We start from the raw sequence: 24,422 nt of genomic DNA on the forward strand, positions 1-24,422 counted from the left end.
CCTCGCGAGACAAGTTTGTTTCTGTTGGTCCTATCTGTCAAGCTAAGCTTCAGATATTTTTCGATGTTTGTTTGTCTGGGTGGTAACCCTCTTTGTTTTTCGGGTTTGTGGCATGTTCACCCAGCAAACTTGTATTTTAATTAGCTTAAGTTTAGTAAGTCAAGTTAATCTTTGGATTCTTGATAACCATGCATATTATATTTAACATTCAATATATATTTATGTGATTTTATGTAATAACCAATGTGTTTAGTTAGTAGTAGTTATTGTCCGTACATATACGGTACACTTGATAGGGGCAGCCCATACATTATGTATATACGTCTTAGATGGAACTAAATTAGTTATGGGCTGCCCCATTATTACTCTAGTATTATATATGCTATTATGTGTTTCATCATTTAAATAAATAAATGACAATTTCCATCCAACTTGGTGTTATTGTATTTTTCCGTCTGGCCTCTTGCGGCATAAATGTATTTGCATCACAAATATATGTATTATTGTAAAGTAAAAATATGACTATCCATATAGACACTTAAAATATTAGATTGTTTATTAATACAAATTTATATAATTATAGAAGCTGTAACATTTTCGTTTCTATATTAAAATTAATTTAATATTATTTGCTTTTACAATATATTGTTTAATTTTGTCACAAACTATAAAGGTATTGCGAGTTGAATGAAAGTTTATTTATCTGACCAGAGCTGGGTTGTTGCTCTAGTTGCCAAGGCAAAACCCTTTATATTATACTCATATTTTTGTTGGTAATAAATAATATACAAAGTCACTGGGTAGGCCTACAGTACTACTAAACTCTCCCACCTCATTGTTTTTATAGCTACTGTATAGCAGAAATGTGTAGATAATCTGGTCCCCACAAACCTCCGGAACACAGACATGGAAGCCTATGTACCCTAGAGAGACAACAGAAGCATAAGCCCATTTTTTATTAAGATTAACTATTTCCAATGGAAACCAAAATCAAAAATGAATTTCTGAAATCCATCAATATTTACCTGCAAAGGTCTGCCATCTTCACTACCAATCATGTTCTTCCATTCCTTCAATGAATTCATGAGCTTTAATCCTGATGTCTCCCACAATCGTACAATACCACCGGCATCGATAGTGACAATGCCATCATTAGTTGTACTTGCCATTGTAATGTTGTTAGCACCTCCTGAGAACCATGATACATACTGAGAAACACGTGTTGGTCTACAATCAATAATATTTAGTAACACATCAACATTACTCATTTTTAAGACTTCTTTCCTAAAATGTTCAACACCTCAAACAGTAAGGTAAATCACAAGATTTTACTCTACAAGCCTGTTTTCCACTAGGTGAATTGCGCACAAATCCAATGCTTTCGCAGAGAAAAAAACGCGTCACCCTTTCCACTTTTATTTGTGATTATCTTTCCATCATGTCTCTGCTGAGCATTTCAATTTGCATGAGTGCTCATATAAAAGTGTCATACCTTATTTCCTAATAGCTGATTGAGTGCGGAATGTTTCGCTTCGCAAAAAGTAGAAACAATTCAAACTACTAATTTTGCTGAAGCAAAAAACTCAAGGAACTAGAATTCATTGCAGAGAGGGATTTGGAAGATGGAAATATGAATACGCATGTGTATAAGCTGACGATTTTGATTTGCACGAACACGCTATCCTAAAAAGCAGGCTAAAACGCTTAGTTGGTGGCACAGTGGCAGTGACAAATTGAAAAGCAATAATCTGTATTACTTTACTTTTTCTTTTCAATCTGTAATTTCACTGATTTCTGAATAATTATATACTGTAAAGTATCAATGTACAGTACTAAAATTAAAAAGGCTTAAATTATTTCAGAGTTTACTACAAAGATCTAAAGACAATGTGTTTACCTTGGTACAGGTATATACTTGACAGTGTGCCTACTGAGATCAGCAACTTCAAGGTAATTGGAAACAGATTTAGAAATGTCATCTAAAAAAATTTTTCATTAATTTAGATTTAATAAAATACTCAATTAGTAAAGATACCCAAATATACTATATATTCACTCAATAAATGACACACTATATATTAATGCACAATAGTCACTGTAGGCCTACTGTAGTTTCAATGGGGATGTTCTCTCTGGTCAGTCTGACAATAAAAGAAAAGGTTTGCATTGTGCTCTTCAAAATACATATAAGTAAATGATATGACTGAGCCCCAGAAAGTGCACAATGGCGTATTTGATTGGGAAATTTTTTTGTTAAATACTTTTTGTATTCATATGGTAAATGTTACAAAATGCAAGCTTCATTTGTTCAAAATACTCCATTAATTAAAGACTGCTAATGACTAACACATGCAATATACAATATACTCATTTCATTACAAAACTTACTGCTTGGCAGGGCCTCTTTTGGTACTTTATCAGAAGGTGTGATACGTACAACCTGAGCAGACATTGGCAGGACTTGAATAATGTTGGATGGTGCAATAGTTACTGTAGTTTTCCTAACAAGACCATTAAGTGGGCTGGTTGCTTCACTGCTAGCATTCTTTAAAGGTTGCACAATACTTCTTGGGAATGTGTATATGTCAACTGTTGACTGAATGATTTAGTAGAGAGAGGTTAGTATGTGTTTCATGGTTATACCTGATGATACCTACCAGCAAGATATATTTATCTTACTTCAATAAGAGATATTGCACTAACATTCAGAACATTAATATAAATAAAAAACAAATGGTGTAATAAGATATTAAGTGGACAGCTAATTCCATTCATAGAAAATCCAGTTGGGTATAAATTTTTCCCCTAAAGATAAGAGTATCTGAGTAACAACATATAAACTATCATCATACCTTCAGATCAGGAAAGCCAACAGCAATACTGGCAATATTACTACTGTCTGCAAATACTCTATTTGGTGACTCAATTTCTTGACCAAGTGCTGATGCTAAACCTTCTTTTGCAAGTCCTTCATTTGAAATAGTTATGCATTGTTCACTATGTAATTGAGGACCTAAACATTGTATTACAAGTAAAGTGTAAAGAGTGAATGTTTTGGTTTTCTTCATATTGTTAATAAGAAAGGTTCAACATGTTAAACATACCAATAATTCATGATTCCGTATATACTGAGATAATATATAATTGTGCATACAATTGAGAACTGGTACCGGTTTTCTCATTCTCAGAAATGTCCTCACTGTATTGTTTCAATTGGGCAGAATTTTTTCTGTGCCGGTTATGTTGATATTTAAATATACTTTGTATGCAAGACTTAATATCAATGTCAATGGTATTGGTATATTAATTGTCACTACCATATGCTAATACTTTAATCTTAATTGACATTAATTGACTATAGTGTACAAAATACGAAGCATATAATTATTAAATATTGTTTCATTCTACTAAATACTGATTTTGTTTCATGCTATTTTACCTTTTATTTTTTCTGTGGTAATAGAGTGAAGCTGACATACAGGTTCTTTAGGAGATGGTCGAGTTAAAAGGTATTTTCTGAAGAAAAACAATCCATAATTCCATCAGGTGTTCTCATGCACATATAATCAGGTCAAGTATGGCAATTTAAAATTTATATTTGTTTAAATAATGACTAAAAAATACCAAATAAAATGATTTAATTTCCATTTGTTAACATTTCAAACACACACAAAACTGTTACAACACCAAAGTCTATCTAAAATGAACAAAACACTAATATCAATCTTTTTATCTACTTACCTGTTATCAGTTGCATCCTCAATAAGCCAAGAATCTTTTGAAGATAGATGCAAAGATTTAATGTGCACTGGGACATCAACACTATATGCACTGCCCTCTAATATGTTAACAACATATAGTATTCCACTGGAGAAAATAAATGAGAACAAATGTGGAACTTTGTTGCTGGGTATCCATATAAAGAGAACTATACTGGTAAGGTTTTAAACAGGAAGGGGGAGTATACTATAAAAATGACCGGTTATACCATTATGAAGGGGTTGTGGGTTGGAAGTAATGGCCAGAATTTGTACTGGGAAGGTTTTAAACTAACTGTAAACCACCCCAAAGTGGGGGTTACCATGCAGAATTGTACTAGGAAGGTACAATTTGGTACATTTTGGAATGTATATTTGAACAGCACCCAGGGAGCGGGACGCATGTTTTTTTCTAGTATAGTATGAAATGGTCTCAGTACCTTTCTTGATAAAACACCAGACAATTTTCATGAGCCAAATGACTACACATCTTAAAGTTCTCTTGATCTGTTCCTGTAAACCTCTGTGTAAATTTTTTCTTTGCTTCTTCATACATGGATGTTAGATAGAGTCGTTGAATACTACCATTTGTAGTGTCAATGACAAGAACAACATTACCCTAAAAATTGTACAATAGATTCATTAACTCTTACACACTTTACATTGCCCCGTGACCAACAATGAAGTTTTGTAGTTTATGCCCTGGTGTGTGTTAACTCTGGAACTTTAGTTTTGAATTAAGACCAAATTTTCCATAATATCTAAAAGAGTGTAAATCTAAGTCTAATTTTAGTACAAAAACAGTATAAATAATATATAAAAAAATTCATTAAATCTGATCTGATCATTGAAAAAAATACTTAGGCTTAACATAAAATTGACATAGCATTGTAGGTCAGTGATTGCTTGTCAATACCAGGGCTGTTTAATTTTCTACTGTAAGCCTCGCATTAAAACATGCTTTTTAAAAGGTTTAGTACTTTTTATAATTACAGTACAAGTCTTGTAAATTAAATAACTTTAAATTAATTTTCACTCTTACCTGTTCTTCATGCATTACAATTTGGCCAAGTAATGGGTGTCCCAGAGCAGCAATACGTACCATCTTGCGACTGAGACCAGGAAACACATCATACAGGTCTAAGAAGTTCATGGTAGTTCCAGCTGAATGCATTGAGTACAGTCCTACAGGGCTGCATGTAACAAGATGAATAGATTCAGCTGCCTTATCTATAATGTACCAATAATAAAACATGTACATTCACTATTACGATTTTGCTGTTCCATACATGTAGGTTTACAAAAGATTTGTTTTTTACGTTTGCATCAAGAGGAAGAAAACAAATTGCTCAAATGGCCCATATGATGAGGATTTATAATGATGGTACTGTACGTGAAGTTATATAAATAGATTTTTTGAGTTTTTTTGTTGTTAAAAAGCGGTCCTTTAATTTAATGAAGCAATTGATTTTACCAACTTAAAATAGTAATCTTTGTGGAATTTATTGTAATTATGGTAGATGTAATGATTGAATTCCCTGTTTTAAATACACAATAACCAGGTGCACGTACAGTGCAGCAGGTGTACCGTAATTTTTAATTTATTATTATTATTAATAAAATAATTTTTTATATTTGAATTGTTCGGAAAACCTCCAACAAATTTAAAATTACAATAATCTATAGAATATTAAATTATTCATTTGACCATGTATGTATGTCTTTACCATGCTCAGACCATGTATGTATGTCTTTACCATGCTCAGACCATGTATGTATGTCTTTACCATGCTCAGTTCAATAAATTTTGTTTTAAATATATGGCTAAGCCTATTGTTACCTAATATTTACGTTTTGAGCCCCACTAAAAATAAATACCGCACACGCCACTGGCACGATCTCAATAAATTATGTTTTGTCAGACACTTTTATCTATCTAAATAAATAAATGTAGAATCAAAGAATGATAATGTGCTGTTAAAATAATCTTACTTGAGTCAAAATACTGAATAGACTACTTTATATCGTTAATATGTATTTAATGATTCACCTTTAGTAACTGCTACATCAGTAATAATGTTGTGTTCATCAAGAGGAATGACCCAGCGAGCAACCTCTTCCCCAAAGCCTAAAGATCTTGCTTCTGTTCTCTCCATAGGAAGACATCTGACACCAAGTTGTACAGGACCCTAAAACAAAATTTACAACAATTTCAACACTACAACAACAAAAAACAGAGTTTGAAAATTTATTTATTTAAAAAAGATTTGTCGGCAAAGATGCACTATTACACTGTGTACAGTACACCCCAGTACAGTATGTTGAATTTTATTCATTTTTTTCAAATTCCAACTCTGAATGCTCACTTCATGCTGCTTGATTTCAGGATCATTAAACAAACTGTATATTATAGGTTTGTGTTTATAAATCACTATTAGCTCAACATAAAAACACATCTTACCTTAACTTTGATGTTTTTTTCTTCTACTGGACACAGCATTTTGCGGTCACTTGACCGAAAGTTATCATACTTCCAGTGAGATGAAAGGATGATGGCTGGCAGAGGTAATCTACAACATCAAGAATTGCTGTATAAACTAACTGTTGTAAGATGTTATAAATCATTTGTTCAAAACCTGCCTGCCTGTCTTGATGACAACTTTGCACTTACAGGAAAGGTATATTGAAATGACTGTTAACATTAAGTTTCAAAACATATATACTAAGTTTAAATATTAGGAAAAGCAGTGGTAATAGTTTTGAATAGCAGTTAAACAGTGTTTGCTATGATGAATATAGTAATTCAATTCCTTACCAATAAAATTTGGTTACTACTGTATGTATAATTTTATATGGAAATTTATTATTTATAAAAACATAATAGAATGACTCAAGAACTTCAAGAAAGACAAAACACAAGTCATCCCGAAATTGCTTCTTTATTAAAAATGTATGCAATATATATATAATTTGACAAGTCCATAATTATATTGTAATATATATACAGAAATAAAATAATAGTGCGTATCTTATTCAATCATATCTTATACCAGACTGACATTTATAATTTAAAATTAGACACGATAGCATTGCACAGGACATGGGACAAAATGCATGCGCATCTTGAATGATAGGATGAATGAGGTAAAGACTAAATCTATTTTAAACATTTCTTCTTTTATTTCTAAAATTGTTTTTACTGTATAAACAGTACCCATAATTTGGATGTTACAAAACATGAGTCTTCAATACTCCAAGTATGAACCAGTCTCTTTCTGCTACACAATGAAACAAAAACATTCAATTTGAAGTAATTAATTAGTTTATGTGCACTATTACAGCATAAAATATCCAAAACTGCTTACTCTTTGGCAAGCTGTACATTGGTAGGTTGTGCTCCAATTGGAATTCCATGTTTGTGTAGTGTATCTATTAACTGTTCTTGTACCTCTTGGTTGTAAACATCAAAATCAAACACATTCTTCACGACATTAGCAATGCCTTCATTAGGAAATTTCTGAAAACAATAAAGAATATCAATAAAGTTGTGAATAAAGTTTGGTTGTACACGATGGTCACTGATTTCATCAAGTGACATGCATGTGAGCAGACTGAAGCTTCACGTTTCCTACAAGTAGTAAAAAGGACCATTGTATAATTCATTTAATGTTTTTGATATTAGGAACTGTTTCTAATATGGAAAACAGGTTTTAAAGTTGTTGGAAACAAACTAAAATCAGCTTCTCATTTGCTTATTAAGGTCATTATTTTTTTGATCAAAAATATCCTTACTTTATGTTTCACTGTACTGTACCTGTATTATATTGATTTAATTATCCATTGTACAGAATTTAGACATTTTAAGAGTTTTTTCTTTTTATAATAAATCAGTTGTATACTACCGTTTCTTGTCTATTTCTCACTATAAAATTATATTTCTATTATTCTTATTCAAAATAATATATATCCCTTACCTCTAAGTGCTTGACCATATTGACAACTTCTCTGGTAGAGTATGGATATGATATAAGGCCTTGATCTGCCATGCTCCGTAGTTCTCCAAAGGCAAGTACTAACTTTTTCAATATAGTATCTGGAACACTTGGTCCGTACTTCTTTAACATTGCCATTTCCGATTCCATGTCTGGGTTATCCACAGCATGACAACTAAAAATATCACCTTTAACCAAATATAATAATATATTATTATAACAAACACAAGTACAGTATATCTATGCCATTTGATTTTGTATCCCACAGTCATTTGTTACAAATAAATTGCTTCTAAAGTTTAGTGTGGATTTGCTGATTTTGTATAACACATTGTTACTATAGCACTGGATATTTCGTCTTATTTAATGGTAAGTAAAATCGAATGGTAATGTTAATAATCAGCAAGATTTGTTGTGCTACCCATAGTGTAGTACTAAAGGCATACCATTATCCAAGTAATATGCTGTATCAGTTAACACTAATATTTCCAAACCTGTGTACATAAATTCAATGGTTTCCAAGTCCAGTATGTATACATATTTAATAAAAAATACAGCCACTTAAAACCTTCTGGTGAATATGGTTTACACAGAATTTTACTGACTTATCTCACTGATTTAGCTAATTCAATAATAAAATACAGTACCACAAATATTTTTCTATAATATATACACCAGAAAAAATGATTTTTTTTAAGATTGCCATTCGAGATTGATTCTCTTTAAAGTATTGCTTTAACTTACCTAACGAACCGAAGAAGTCATTACCAAGAAAAGGAAAACCAGGTCTATTGGCTAAAACAACCATACGGAAGTTGGGATGAGTTACAATTACATTCTCAGATGGTTGAATATGAGATCCACCTTGAAAAACAAATATAAACCAAAAGAATAATATCTGTAGTGATGAAATGGATACAATTAGCAATGTAAGTTAATTATGGTTTTATTTCACACCCTCTATTTTCAATCATTTACTTATGGTACATTAATGCTTTACAGTAAACATGTGTTGATCTATTCTGACTTTATTTTAAAATCATTATTATTAAATCATTAGTTGTAGATAAATTGTGGCTAATGACACTATTATTGTAGATCTAATTTGCTTGTTGACCTGCTATTTTATAATGTTATTATTTATTTCCATTTCAGCAAGGTTCAATATAAAAATAGAAAGTACTGTAAATGCATTTACAAAAAAAAAATGACACTTTATCATGTTGTCTAGCTTATAAAGAAAGTAATATAGAGAAGAAAAACAAATAATGAATGAATAAGACAGACAGACAGTCCTCAGTAAAAAAGAACGGAGTTATAAATGGGAAATTTTAAGAGGCAATATAATTGGACCATGTAGTGAATAAATTGTATACAGTCAACTCTCCCAATACCGGACTCACGGAAAACCGGACTTTTTTGGAGGGCCCAATTTGTCCCTATTCTAAATGTACTGTAATTTATTATGAAAACCGGAATACCCAATTCCGGAATCCGGACAAATTATGAAGTACAAAACACAAAAATTAGTGTCTGAAAACCGGACTGACAGTTAAAAAACTCCAAATATTTACGAAAACAACGTAACATCGTCGTCGCTGACTCGGATTCAATACATTCACAATGTACAAAAGCTTTTAACCATACCCTGACCATGCATGAAGTGCGCGACGTTTCGCGGTACGATCAAATAATGTTGCCATGGAGCGTTACACTGTGATTGACAGATCAGTTCATTGTTAACCCACGAGGCGGCAATTGCTTTGTTGCGTATCGAACCGCGGTGGGCTTTTTCACATCGAAGCGCTATGTCTTAATGTCTATTGTTTTTAGCAGGGAGTAGTTAACAACTCCCTGTTTTTTAGCATATGAATTGTTTTTTAATAAAGTTCAATTTACATTCCACTTTGTGTCTTTGTTTTGTTTAAATTATTGTTAAATTCACAATTGAAATAGGACTTTAAAAAGGAATGTTTCACTAAAAATGTGCATCATTATAAATTTGGAAATCATTATGGCAAAACGTAAACGGAATGAACTTGACTTAACTAGTGTTAATAAACTTTGAAATGTTACCAATTAATTATTGTGTCATTATTGCTTGGCTCGTTTACCTAATCAATTTTCATCATTGCTATCAAATTACGTCAAAATAAAGGAGCTTAAAAAACATGTGGTCTAGGTGTGGGCGTTTTTATTTGATTATGACACCTCTGCACATGCGCATCAATCAAAGCCCCGCTCTGCTATTTTTATCACCCATGCTGCTGCTAGCTCGCGATAAACAATAAACAGACCAAAATTATGTTCACCGTACGTACGTAGGCCTAGCCTATCAGTATTTATTTAATTAAAACTAGCTTGACACAATAATAGCCTTAGGCCTTCCCTATGCTAGACCGTACCGGGCAGCATTCGGACCGGTGATTCAAAGCATTTTTAGTGACAACGTGATGACTTTAAAAATGTTTTCAGGAAACCGGACTTTCGAAAAACCGGAAAATATATGCCTGCCCAAGGGTGTCCGGTATTGGGAGAATTGACTGTATATCCATGAGCAGTTTTCAGTGATAATAAGATTGCTAAATATTTGGTGCACAACCTAATTCCAAAATGGTTTGGCAAAGCGAGTAAATACTTCTGCTAGCTTTTCATGTTAAAAAAGTTAAAATTGCTCTCGATATATGGCAAATGGAGTAAAGTCAGAAAATAACAAACTTGCAACAATTTTTCTTCCATCTGCCAAGACCATCTCACCATTCTCTACCAGTGATTTCAAAATACATGTAACATTGGTTGGAGCCTTGTCAGCTTCATCTATCACTAGCACATGACCTAACTTTACAGCTTTTACCTACATAAAATGAATACAAATAAACTGTCTTTTAAACATTAGATGTATGTGTGAAACTAAATACTTAAAATGTGTAAAACAATCTTAAAAGTTATATATATGAAGATTAAATTTCATGTTTTATTCATATATTTCACAGTAAATATAACACGTTATAGCACATTTACCGTACTAAATTTGATTGTTATCTACAATAGCATGTGCTATTGATCTTTAGCCAGTGCAAATCATTGTCTAATATCTGATAGCAGTATACAACAGCATTGTATATACCCTATAGAAAAAACATCCGGGATCCCGCCGATATCACGGTCGGGATCCCGCCGGGATCTCGCCGTGATCCCGATATTTTCGACCGAAATTTTTGGTCGGGAATTTCGGTCGAAAATATCGGGATCCCGATTGACGTCCCGATCTTTTGGGAATCCCGATTACCCATCCATATCGGGATTTTTATCGGGATTCACGAAAAATCGGGATTTTTGGTCGGGAATTTCGGTCGAAAATATCGGGATCTCGAACGACGTCCCGATTTTTGGGATTTCCCGATTACCCATCCCGTATCGGGATTTTCATCGGGATTCACGAAAAAATCGGGATTTTTGGTCGGGAATTTCGGTCGAAAATATCGGGATCCCGGACGACGTCCCGATCTTTTGGGAATCCCGATTACCCATCCCGTATCGGGATTTTTCATCGGGATTCACGAAAAATCGGGATTTTTGGTCGGGAATTTCGGTCGAAAATATCGGGGTCCCGGACGACGTCCCGATCTTTTGGGAATCCCGATTACTCATTCCTTATCGGGATTTTTATCGGGATTCACGAAAAATCGGGATTTTTGGTCGGGAATTTCGGTCGATCATCGGTGAAATTGTAATCGGGATAATGCGCAAAAACGAACGGGATTTTTAACCGGGATATCGATCGGGATCCCGCCAAGAACCCCGATCGATACCCCGGTTAAAATTCGTTTTTGCGCATTATCCCGATTAAAATTTCGCCAAAAAATCGAGATGTAAATTTAAGACGACTATGCCGAATACATTTAATCCCGCCAAAATTTAGACTTATAAATCGAAAATCCTGGTCGGTACTCCCGTTCTGAAATACTGTGATTCTACCGAACTCTTTACGCCATGAAGGAAAGACATCTAGAAATTAAAAGAAATCTGTTATAAAAGTAAATATACAAATTTCATTACGGTAATATTGTGCTTAAATCTTACACTAAAATGATGATTAAACTGATTCATTGTTATCGGTAGTAATTGGCAACATTTTGGTTGTCTGATATTTTTTTCTTTTATTTCAGAATAAAATATGTGATAAGTTTTTTGTTTTACTAACAATGTCCATTATTTATTCTAAATAATTATTTGTATTAATATCGTAAATGATTGAACACCGATCTGCCGATGTAGGATAATATGTCATAGTAATACAATATAGCCAAAAAATATGAGATTTTCAAAACCCTCTGCAATACTCATCCGGCATTATTATCAGTGTTCCATCTTTTACGATTTGTTGTTTATGATTTAATAACGAGTTAAAACAACACTTTGGAGTTTGTTATATTATTGAATAGGTTTTCATTGTTTTTACGATATTGGATGACCAAGTTGAGTTTTGTTAACTTGTTGAGGGTATTAAGCTATTGGAAAGACAGTAATTTGTAACAGACGGTAAGTTATTATTTGATTAGGGTTAATGTTGTTTTTGCTTTGAATTGAGTTATTTTTGTTTTAAATACATGTACCAGCAGTATTAATTCTAAAGACAGTTTACTTTATGTACCACACCTTTTGCTGCGCCGCCACGGCTACTTTGATCGTTATATAGTTATATAGTTACATTATTATATCATTATTTAACACCTCATCTTTAGTAATACTAACAACGAGTTGATTTCTTATCGTATTATTATCATCACACTTACCTTACTATGTTTACGTTTTACACCATACCTTTCGATTAACATGTTTATGACCAAGTTGAGTTGCTTTAATATGTTGAGGGTATTACGCTATTGGTTTACCAGCTGATGAGTGCAATATGCACTCCTGCATAGACAATGCATGTTTCGTTTTATGCAGGAGATCCAATCAATAGCCACCTCCCTAACTGTAAGGATCGAAACAGCCATAACATCATCGATAATATTTCCAATTAATAAATTCTCAGTAATTAATGTAAAACAACACTTTTTAAAAAGTAATTTTCGAACATTTTCTAAACAAATTAAATGAAGGTGATGATATGGTTGTCCTGGGATAAACCCATTTCAATTTCAAAAAGTGTTTTTCATCTAATGTTGTTTTTGCAATGACTCCTACAAATATAACGAAAAGCGCAATATATTATATATAGGCCTAATCAGATACGTATGTGTTTTTTTGTTTACCGTTTATACGTTTACAATTAGTAATTACATTTCTTTTAAAAACAATAATCCTTCAAATTCTAAATAGATAGCCTATAGGCCTAAGTATAACTTACCTTAGAAAATATTTTGCCCCTTTACAATCATAAATATTCTGATCGTGTTATTTATAGGCCTAGTTTACCCATTCATTTATAGGCCTAGGTCTAGTAGTAGGCTAACCTAGCTTGCCTGTTCCTTCTTCATCATCATTCATCGGATCCTCAATTTTTCCGAATTAGGCCTAGCCTAGGCTATAGATATTGATAGGAATAGGCCTACTACTACTAGGCCTATTAGTACTTCTCATCTGCCTGTTTACTCCGAGTTCAAGTCCTTTTTAATTTTACACAAAGCAATATTCATAATATTATTAAGTATGGTGGTGTACGATAAACATTTATTAATTAATATGCACAAAATAGTTTTCCCATTGTGTCTGGAGAGACCAAAATAACAATACTGTAATATATAGGCCTATTAAAGCTTAGTATCAAAGGCCTAGTATCAAATAGGCGGAGGGAGGAGGCCTACGACGCACGGGAGCGGGCCTACGACGCACGGGAGCGGGGTCGGTTGTAGGCTAGACTGATGATGAGGAAGGAGAGGAGGCAGGCTAAAATACTGTACTTTTTTGACTTGCAATATATGCTCCACAAATATGAGCTTCTAGGCCCTATATTTCAACTAAAGGAGCCACTATGATAAGGTATAACAATAAGGTGTAATTAATAAATAATCACAACGAATAAATCTATGAATTTATCAAAAACACCTACGGTTTGAATGCGTTGTACGTCATCGCTAGCCGGCCAGAATTGCTGTGGTCTGGTTACAAATTTAAATCAAGGCGGGAAAGAGATGCGCGCGTGCGTACGCAAGTTCCCATCGCGCGCTGCGTGCTATTTTCACAAGCACGTTCTTAAAATTATTATTTTGTTATGATAATTAATTACAGGCCATACTAACGTGTCTAATTACAACTCCTGGTGTGATGCTGTTACTCTGGAGTACTAATCTTAGGCCTATGTCAAAATAATACAAACAAAATTGTAAATTTAAGGGTTTTTACTTAGGAAATCCCATTCCATAAAACAATGAATGCTTAAAGCTGTCGTCAAGACACCCACTTTCCGCTAGAACTTCCTACGCCTAAGGAGTCGAGTCAGTTTCTAAATATAGATCTTGGTACCTGCTTTACAGTCTACACAAAGAGATGCCGACAATTAAAGCCGTCCAACAAGCCAGACCACGTGACTTTTTCAATGAACTGAACGAGGAGACTGCAGCATTCCTTTCTATGTCGTCAAGACAACCACTTTCCGCTAGAACTTCCCACGCCTAAAGAGTCGAGTCAGTTTCTAAATATAGATCTTGGTACCTGCTCTACACAAAGAGATGCCGACAAAAAGCCGTCCAACAAGCCAGACCACGTGACTTTGTGAATGAACTGAACGAGGAGACTGCAGCATTCCTTTCTATGTTGACACTTTCAGGCGTATGGTGTAATAACATGGTACATGTATAATCAACCCCTAGATATGCTTGGTAAATTGTAGATAAATGAATTCTACTACAAATAAAATATTGTGTATTTATTATTAAATAAATAAACGTCCGTGTACGTTTATTCCAAGATGTTCTATTGAGGAGTGGAGTGGTTCCCTATTCAAAGCGGGGCGTTTATTCGAATAATTCTTTTTCCACTAGAAAATACACATTTAATACACATTCATATATATATATATATATATTAAAATGGAAAATAAAAAACAATGTACAAAAATACAAAAAAAAAAAATTCCTTTTGCCATTTTGACAAATTAATACGCCCTGTTGCATTTATTATGACGGATACAAGACGATTAGGCCTACTCTTAATTTTCTCCTTTTAGTGATTGGATCAATCTCATATTAGGTACGAAAGTCAAAAATCATTTCATTTGTCTTTTTATTATAATATCGAGATAATTGTTTTGCACCAGTTAGCAAATTCATTTCTATATACCCGTGTAATCTGCATATTTCACTATAATAATTACCATTCTAGAATAAAGCTATAACAGTCAATGACAACATCAACATTTTATTCATTTAATAACGTATTCAATATTAAACGTTCAAAGCACTTCAAGACGTAGGCCTACGTCCGGGCCATTGGACGGTATATTCATTGCAGCAAGACACTTGGGTTGCTGTGAACGTACAGCAACCTCTTAGAAATTGCAGGATTTGTTTAAACATTATTTTTAACAAATTAGTATTAAAAAAAACTGGGTTTATTCCCAGGACAGCCATCATCATCATCATCATGTGTTTTATAAATAATTAATCTTTGCTGGAAACAATTCAGAAAATACCTCATAAATGTTTTTAAAATAAAAGCTTACTATTGATGATGCATGGCTGTTTCGATCCTTAATGTTATTGGAGGTAACTATTGATCGGATCTCCTGCATAAAACGAAACATGCATTGTCTATGCAGGAGTGCATATTGCACTCATCAGCTGGTAAACCAATAGCGTAATACCCTCAACATATTAAAACAACTCAACTTGGTCATAAACATGTTAATCGAAAGGTATGGTGTAAAACGTAAACATAGTAAGGTAAGTGTGATGATAATAATACGATAAGAAATCAACTCGTTGTTAGTATACTGAAGATGAGGTGTTAATAATGATATAATAATGTGATTAACTATATAACGATCAAAGTAGCCGTGGCGGCGCAGCAAAAGGTGCGGTACATAAAGTAAATTGTCTTTAGAATTAATACTATTGTACAAAGGAATGCACGGCTGGTTTGATCATTAGTACATGTATTTAAAACAAAAATAACTCAATTCAAAGCAAAAACAACATTAACTGTAATAAAATAATAACTTACCGTCTGTTACAAATTACTGTATTACCCAATGAAATTAAAATACTGCGTACAAAATCCCGATGTTGCGTACAAAATCCCGTAATTTTATAAACAAAATCCCGCCAATCCTGATGTTGCGTACAAAATCCCGTGTCTACAAACACAATCCTGTCGATCCCGATCTTGCGTACAAAATCCCGTAATTTTATAAACAAAATCCCACCAATCCCGATGTTGCGTATAAAATCCCGATCTTGCGTACAAAATCCCGTAATTTTATAAACAAAATCCCGCCAATTTCGATGTTGCGTACACAATCCCGATGTTGCGTAAAAAATCCCGATGCTGCGTACAAAATCCCGTAATTTTATAAACAAAATCCCGCCAATCCCGTTGTTGCGTACAAAATCCCGCAGTCTAAAAACACGATCCCGATATTGCGTAAAAAATCCCGCAATTCTTAAAAAAATCCCGTCTATCCCGATATTGCGAAAAAAAAATCCCGATTTCGTCCCGGTGGGATCGTCTAATCCCACCGGGATCGGCCGATCCCGGTGGGATTCCACCGCATCCCGATCGGGATCCCGATCTCATTTTTTATGGGGTAGTTACATATTCACAAAACAAATTGAATGGATCAGAATACATCATATTTTATAGTGATTTACATATTAATTATTAAATAATTTAATCATTATAATATCACAAATGATAGTTTTTTTTATGATAGAACGAAGAACCATATGCACTCCGCAATATATCACAACACACACGGATGACTACCATAGTTTCAATACATATAAACTAAAAATTACATCCTAACAGTATGTTTAATTTTTTTTAAATTTAGTGTAAAATATAGGGTTTGAACTTATGATAGATAAAACCCCACAAAAAGACTGAAACCCTAGACAACAGTACACGTTCTATGGTGTATTCAATTGCTGCTGTTCTTTGAAGTATTTTCCTTAATTTATATCTGAACTTACCAATGGCGAGTCCTCATATATGATAACACCTCCTTGCACATTAGGTTGTAGTGTCAAGCTTTGTACAGTTGTGTCTCTAGAAAAAAAATAACATTAATTACTCACCTAGGGTATTATGCTGTCTATTACAATAATAATAATAATATAATACACCTAGATGTTTACAGCTTTTTACTCTTTGTAGCCAAACATTGTCTATGTTTATATTTAGATCAATATTTGCTAATTTTACAAGCCTTTGTTGTGTTCCAATTAACATACACTGAGTTTTATTTAGATTTAGACTAAGCTTGTTACTTGCTAGCCATGATTTGATTTTGTTTAAATCTTCATTAATTCTTGCAAGTACTTCATTTATTTCAGAAGATGCAAAGTAAAGGGTTGTATCATCTGCATACATACTAATCTGTACACTATTTACATACTTTGGTAGACCATTTACATAAAGTATAAATAAGAATGGTCCCAAAATTGATCCTTGGGGGATTCCACAATTACTATAGCATTTATCTGATCGAACACCATTTACTTGTGTTAAGTGCGTACAATCACAAAGGTAGTCTTTAAACCAATTTATAATAGAGACATCTATGTTAAATAATTTAAGCTTGTCTATAAGTATGGTATGGTCTACCGTATCGAAAGCTTTTTTTAGATCAAGCATGACTACATCAATATACTTCCCACAATAAATATCATTTATCCAATCTTCTGTAATATTTAATAATGATACAGTAGAGAAATTAGGACGAAATCCGGATTGGTAAGCATAAATCATATTTTTTGAGTTAATAAATTGATCAAATACAACCCTCTCGATAATTTTAGAAAGAATCGGAAAAATTGATATGGGTCTGTAATCTCTGGGCATATTTTGGCACATTTTCATCTTTTCGGAAAAGTACTAGTTGAAAGTGAAGGATTTACCAAATAAGTGAGAGGTCCAACAATTTGATAAATAATATTTAATAATAAATAGCTGGAAGCTCATCTAAGCCTGTTGCTTTACTTACAGAAAGTGAGTTAAATTGTTTATAAATGCATTCTTGGTTTACAAAACTAAATTTAAGTAGGTCCCTGCTTTGATTAGTAATATCTTCAATAAGTAATCTAGGGAGAGTCTGCTGTTAGTTTGTTATCACTTGTTTTTAGGTTTGATATTTCTGTATTTATACTCTTTGCTGGAACAATAATGAACAATATTACATAGCCTATGTAAATACGAGAACGTGATTGGTTGAAACTGCATCACATGACTACCGCTGCGAGGATCGTAAATCGTATATATCCTCGAGAACGATGATATTGACTGAGTAATTTTCACGTAATTATCGTTTCCCTGTCATTAATCATATACATTCTCGAGTACGATGATATTGACTGTGTAATCTTCGTGTGGCAACACTCGCGTTTGCCGATAAATAAACAAATGTCATCTACTGGGTCTTGAACTCGCGATGCAATTGTCACTCCATCACAAGACAACGCTTCATGCGCCGCGCCACGGAACTTGCTTTAAGAAATTAGTCATCTAAACTATTTAAACTCATACATAGTGCCCTCATTTATTATTAGTCCTCCCTAAATGTGATGAAACACTGTTTGTGATTGCTCAATATTCACGCCAGTAGCCTAGTAACTAGTACGCGCTGAACATCCGGTGATTCGGCTCCTCGAAGAGCTAGAAGACGAATTGTTTATTCGGCCTACCTGATTATAATATTATTAATAGGCTTATTGAGGGAAATTCTTCTGTTAATTTAAACGACCTAGGCCTAAGTGAATTTTTTATTGCCAAGGAATCATTAATTAGTAATTATCTGTATATTATTCTTTGCAAGGTAAGAGGTCTAGGCAGGCTTGTTTACATACAATACAAATACTATAGCCTAGGAGGCCTAGCCTAGCTTCACCCAACCTAGCAGACTTGTTCTTGGCTATATAATATAATAGATATCGCCTTTTATATCGGTAAAATATAAGATTTAACATCCCCTCGGGATGATATTATGTTCTCGGGGAATTATATATATCCCTCAGCTGCCGCTTCGGGATATATATATTCCCTTGAACATAATATCATTCCCTCGGGGATGTCAAATCTTATATTTCACCTCTAAGCAGAAAATATCTGTATAATAATACACAGTTCAGTGTACAAATTGGTTTAGGCAGCTTTACAAATTATCTGAACAAGGTTTACCTATGAAGTTGTATATACTGTCTAGGTTTATTAAGCAGATGTAAAAACCTATCAATGACTTTATTCTTGCCAACACCTTGGTTTCCAATTAACAGTAAATGTTCACCCAAAAGAAAATCTTTCAACATATCTTCCATTATTGAAAGGTGCTGAAATATCAATTCGATAGTGTTACTACAGTACATTTATTCAATTTAAATACAAAATTATTCTTTCGATTGAAAAAAATCAAACTTACAATGAATAATAAATACAACACATACAAAGACAAAAGTCAAAAACAACTGGTTAGAACATAAATACATTTATCCAAAAAGGTTTTAACAATAACTTTCAGTTTATAAGCATAATAAATGTATATGTGTGTAATGGCTCAAGTTCTACAATGGCATAATTTAATGTAGATGCTTACCTGGGAATTTTCATAAAATAGTGTATCTGGTACCATCATTTGATTGTCAGGTGAGCTCACAGGTATGGTGGTAGTACCAATACGTACAATATTATTTGTTACCTCACCTGAAAAATACAGTAACAAATCTAAATGTTTGTATATTAATTTCCTGAAAAAGAGTTTTATAATACTAAATAAAATACTAAATGCTATTAGAAATCACAAAACGATTATATTGGGATTTATATACATGATTGTTTGCAGATTAAATTATATATTACATATTGCTTGTTTTTGACCTAATTTATTTTCACACTATTATTAGATAAAACGGAAAAAAAAATCTTGAATCATCAACATTGGGCAAATTGATTAATTGGTGAATGTGTAGACCTAGCCTGGCCCTTTCCTTTGATACTCACATGATATAGCAGTTTTCATGTCAATATCAGTAGGCCTTGGATGCATTCCTGCATCCTCCAATGCCTTGTCTAATGCCTGATGTGCCAGTTGAGGTAAAAATCTGAATTAATGTAAAAGAAATTAAAATGAATTGAAAATTGATAAGGAATATATTCAAATATACAATTCATATAAAAATTGAAAACTAGAATTGCTATTAAATTCTTTTTCATCACAGAATCACCTTTTTTTTGGTTAGATATTTTTATTAAATATTGGTCATATTAAATGATTTCCTTACTAAAGGAAGACACACCATTATACAAATTATTTGGGTATTACTGGAAATTTTAGTTGAAATCTAACTATTTTGTAGATTTTTAATTTGATTTTGTTTTATTATACCTTTTAACCATTTCATGATTTACTTTTAAAATGGTTGTACATAATGAAAAAATATTCATATTCCTGGATTACTCAATCTGGTGTAAAATGGACATTTATCCGAATAGGTTTATTTTAAGATCAGCAGCCAGGTAAAATGTCTATGCATTTAGAGTTCTGCAATTATTGCTATACAAGGCCAGGTGAGAAAATAAAATTCTTAGTTGGTTAAGAACTGTCAATACCTGGAAAGATTAGCTTTATTAACAGCATAATGTAGGCAATCATTTGGATGAGTTGACAGACGCCTTGCTATCCTAACAAGATTCCTTGTTGATAAAGATGATGACAGTGACTGCAACTAGAGATTAATAGAAAATGTACAGTATTTAGTTTTACGCATTTTTATCTTATTTTAAATTCTGAATTGTAACCGCATTTTACAACAGTTTTTGTGCAATAATGTGTGTGTATTCTATATATTAATTTTTGTTTATATTATATATACATCTGTATTTTATCTTACTAATATTTGCCAATCTTCAAGAAAAATTTCTATTGTTATTGTATGATAATGGATAAAAGCATTTCAGTATTCAGTATATGTCATTGTCATGAAATCTTATTCTGGATATTCATTGAGAACTTCCACTGCATTGTTATTATTCGAAAATTAGACTTAGTATCATTAGTAATTTAACAGGAAATTAAATTGGTAAATTAATATCTAATAAAGCTCAAAAGTTGAATAAATATTAAGTACAATCAATTTACATTTTACATAAAATAAACTAGTGCTATAAACCAACATATGCTATAAATTAGTTCCACCCACATTATGGTCACTGCAGAGGAGTAAAGCATAGTGTATTCTATAATAAATTACAGAATGTAGGAGGTATGCTGACTGTGAGTGTGAGGTGAATTCTTGAGTGAGGAACTGTGATTCTAGTAAACAAACACTTAACTTACTGTAGGATCTGTTGCATTTCTCAGACGATGTGAGAAGTTAAGCAACTGCTCTAGACTAGCTTCATGAAATCCAGGAACCTACAATATTTACAAAATAAACAATGACAATCATTGAAAGATTTACTTAATTACATCCATGTTTTGATATGTTGAAAATATGAGAGCAAATAAAAAAGTAGGAGAGCATTATTTATTATAAAATAGGAATTACAAAATAATGTAGCTGCTATAAAACAGAGAAAGAAGCTTAAACAAAGTAAAGGATCCAAAACACAAGTTGTTGAGTTATATCTTAGTAACAAAGTAAAGGATCCAAAACACAAGTTGTTGAGTTATATCTTAGTAACAAAGTAAAGGATCCAAAACACAAGTTGTTGAGTTATATCTTAGTAACAAAGTAAAGGATCCAAAACACAAGTTATTGAGTTATATCTTAGTAACAAAGTAAAGGATCCAAAACACAAGTTGTTGAGTTATATCTTAGTAACAAAGTAAAGGATCCAAAACACAAGTTGTTGAGTTATACCTTAGTAACAAAGTAAAGGATCCAAAACACAAGTTGTTGAGTTATATCTTAGTAACAAAGTAAAGGATCCAAAACACAAGTTGTTGAGTTATATCTTAGTAACAAAGTAAAGGATCCAAAACACAAGTTGCTGAGTTATATCTTAGTAACAAAGTAAAGGATCCAAAACACAAGTTGTTGAGTTATACCTTAGTAACAAAGTAAAGGATCCAAAACACAAGTTGTTGAGTTATATCTTAGTAACAAAGTAAAGGATCCAAAACACAAGTTGTTGAGTTATATCTTAGTAACAAAGTAAAGGATCCAAAACACAAGTTGTTGAGTTATATCTTAGTAACAAAGTAAAGGATCCAAAACACAAGTTGTTGAGTTATATCTTAGTAACAAAGTAAAGGATCCAAAACACAAGTTGTTGAGTTATATCTTAGTAACAAAGTAAAGGATCCAAAACACAAGTTGTTGAGCTATACCTTAGTAACAAAGTAAAGGATCCAAAACACAAGTTGTTGAGTTATATCTTAGTAACAAAGTAAAGGATCCAAAACACAAGTTGTTGAGTTATATCTTAGTAACAAAGTAAAGGATCCAAAACACAAGTTGCTGAGTTATATCTTAGTAACAAAGTAAAGGATCCAAAACACAAGTTGTTGAGTTATACCTTAGTAACAAAGTAAAGGATCCAAAACACAAGTTGTTGAGTTATATCTTAGTAACAAAGTAAAGGATCCAAAACACAAGTTGTTGAGTTATATCTTAGTAACAAAGTAAAAGATCCAAAACACAAGTTGTTGAGTTATTTCTTCAATAATTGCTATCATATCATCTATTTATATTCATTTTATTTTTGCTCCCTAAGCTTTTATCATGAATTGGTACTTAAAATAAAAGGAATTAAAAAGTGAAATTTCACATTTCATACATTTATTTAAAAAAATGTAGACAACTAAGATTGTATTTTATACAAATTTTCTATTCTATAAAGAATAATAGCAAAAGTATCCAGATATTCAGTGCCCATCCCGCCAAATGTGCAATTTCTCGATATTGATTTGGATGAAAATAAAAATCAGATAATGCATACATTTACATTTTTGGCTTTACATTTATATATTAGACCTACTTCAGTTTAGTTAAGGCCTTACTTTACTAAGAAGGTGATTCCTGATATTTGTAAATGTTTAATTTGAGCACGCTTCCCTAGATTTAATATGATCAATACGTACTTTGTATAGTACCTAACTTCATTGCATAGGATAGTACACAGGAGGTATTATTAGTCTATAATTTATTCTTCTAGGTACAAATTCTAGAAGATGTGACTGGGTCTAGGCCTAATATAAAAGCCACATGTCAGGTTTCGTTTTGTTTTGTTTCGTAAGATTTATTCAACCAAAAAACATATTATTTAACATAAATATTAAACATTTTAACATAACATTTCTACTTTTTTTTTTTGGCTGGGATCTGGTATAGAAGTATTAAACTTGTCTCAATCAGACCCCTAACAAAACAAATATTAGAAATAGTTTAATAAGGAAAAAGGTATACGCCTTATTTAGACTTCAAATTAAATAACCTGAGAAGGTTATACAATATTTAGATTTGGTTAATCTAACAAGTGGTACAAGTATCTTAGGCCCTGTTCAGACCCATGGCGTTAGACCGTTTTAGCGTACAACGTTACTATCAAGGTCACGTTACAAACCGCAGAGAAAAAAACGAGGTGTTCAGACCCATAGCGTACGATTATCGTTACAACGGAAGTACGTCATCCAGGTTGTTTCTAGTTGCATATTCACGTGCTCTTACTGTGATATAAAGATATACTTTTATATTTAAGAAATTGACCTTTGTATCGGAATTCAGATAGGTTCACAAAGTTGACCCAGAAAGTCCGAAGGAGAGTTTGTCCAGATGTTTTAATGACCATTTAGTTTATAATAGAATCCCTAAAGAAAACACTTAGCTTAACTTTGCGACCGTTCCCATCGTAAAACAATTAGATTCTGACAGTTTTAAGCAGAGATTTGACAGGGCCAATTCATCATTGTAACCTCCCCAGATAAGATCAATCACTCCCACTTAAACACCCCTGGATCAACTTAGGACCAATCGTTACCCTCACAGATTACGTAGTGACATATGCAAATGAACTGAGCCAATATACTCCCAAGTTTCAGAAGGGCCCAGACACATCTTACAACCACGCCACGGAACACACACCTTACAACCACTTCTCCAGAAGCAGACCTACACACACCACACCTCACTGACAGCATCATTGAATGTCCGTTCCTTATGTATACTTATAGTTGTATATTGTACTGAAGTATTATACAGAATAAATAATATATGTGTTACGACAGTCAAGCGAGTAAGAGTCCTTCATTAGTACCTCAACAACCCAAACATTATATTACATGGTGGAAGACCCAAATTTCATAAGGAACGGAGTGAGAAAACAAGAAATAAACACTTAACAAGACACGAAGACGAAGACGAAGACAAAAATAACCATATTTGTTTGAAAGGAGAGAAATTTACTTTGACTCAAAAGACAAGCTGAAATTATATTTGAATGAGATCGAGACAAGCAGAAATTTGATCAAATTATTACCATTGGATGAAGACAAAAAAGATAATCGAGGAAGACA

The 24,422-nt window shown here is 32.7% G+C and overlaps 1 protein-coding gene across 1 annotated transcript in view; it reads right to left on the reverse strand.

Moving 5' to 3' along the window:
* The window catches only part of LOC140048886 (von Willebrand factor A domain-containing protein 8-like), a 96,806-nt gene that overhangs the window by 15,585 nt on the left and 56,799 nt on the right, over positions 1-24,422 (reverse strand). Inside the window, exons 16-35 of the mRNA XM_072093691.1 lie at positions 21,243-21,320; positions 20,516-20,631; positions 19,907-20,007; positions 19,503-19,609; positions 19,091-19,239; positions 16,888-16,963; positions 10,469-10,604; positions 8,495-8,614; positions 7,733-7,938; positions 7,124-7,275; positions 6,220-6,328; positions 5,809-5,947; positions 4,801-4,988; positions 4,199-4,377; positions 3,742-3,867; positions 3,440-3,516; positions 2,853-3,013; positions 2,389-2,596; positions 1,898-1,979; positions 1,026-1,227 (exon numbers count right to left, since the gene is read on the reverse strand). Coding sequence (XP_071949792.1) covers positions 1,026-1,227; positions 1,898-1,979; positions 2,389-2,596; positions 2,853-3,013; positions 3,440-3,516; positions 3,742-3,867; positions 4,199-4,377; positions 4,801-4,988; positions 5,809-5,947; positions 6,220-6,328; positions 7,124-7,275; positions 7,733-7,938; positions 8,495-8,614; positions 10,469-10,604; positions 16,888-16,963; positions 19,091-19,239; positions 19,503-19,609; positions 19,907-20,007; positions 20,516-20,631; positions 21,243-21,320 — 2,712 coding nt within the window. The remainder of the gene's footprint in view (positions 1-1,025; positions 1,228-1,897; positions 1,980-2,388; positions 2,597-2,852; positions 3,014-3,439; positions 3,517-3,741; positions 3,868-4,198; positions 4,378-4,800; positions 4,989-5,808; positions 5,948-6,219; positions 6,329-7,123; positions 7,276-7,732; positions 7,939-8,494; positions 8,615-10,468; positions 10,605-16,887; positions 16,964-19,090; positions 19,240-19,502; positions 19,610-19,906; positions 20,008-20,515; positions 20,632-21,242; positions 21,321-24,422) is intronic.

The sequence above is a fragment of the Antedon mediterranea genome, chromosome 5 (genome assembly GCF_964355755.1).
Source record: "Antedon mediterranea chromosome 5, ecAntMedi1.1, whole genome shotgun sequence".
Lineage (NCBI taxonomy): Eukaryota > Metazoa > Echinodermata > Crinoidea > Comatulida > Antedonidae > Antedon > Antedon mediterranea.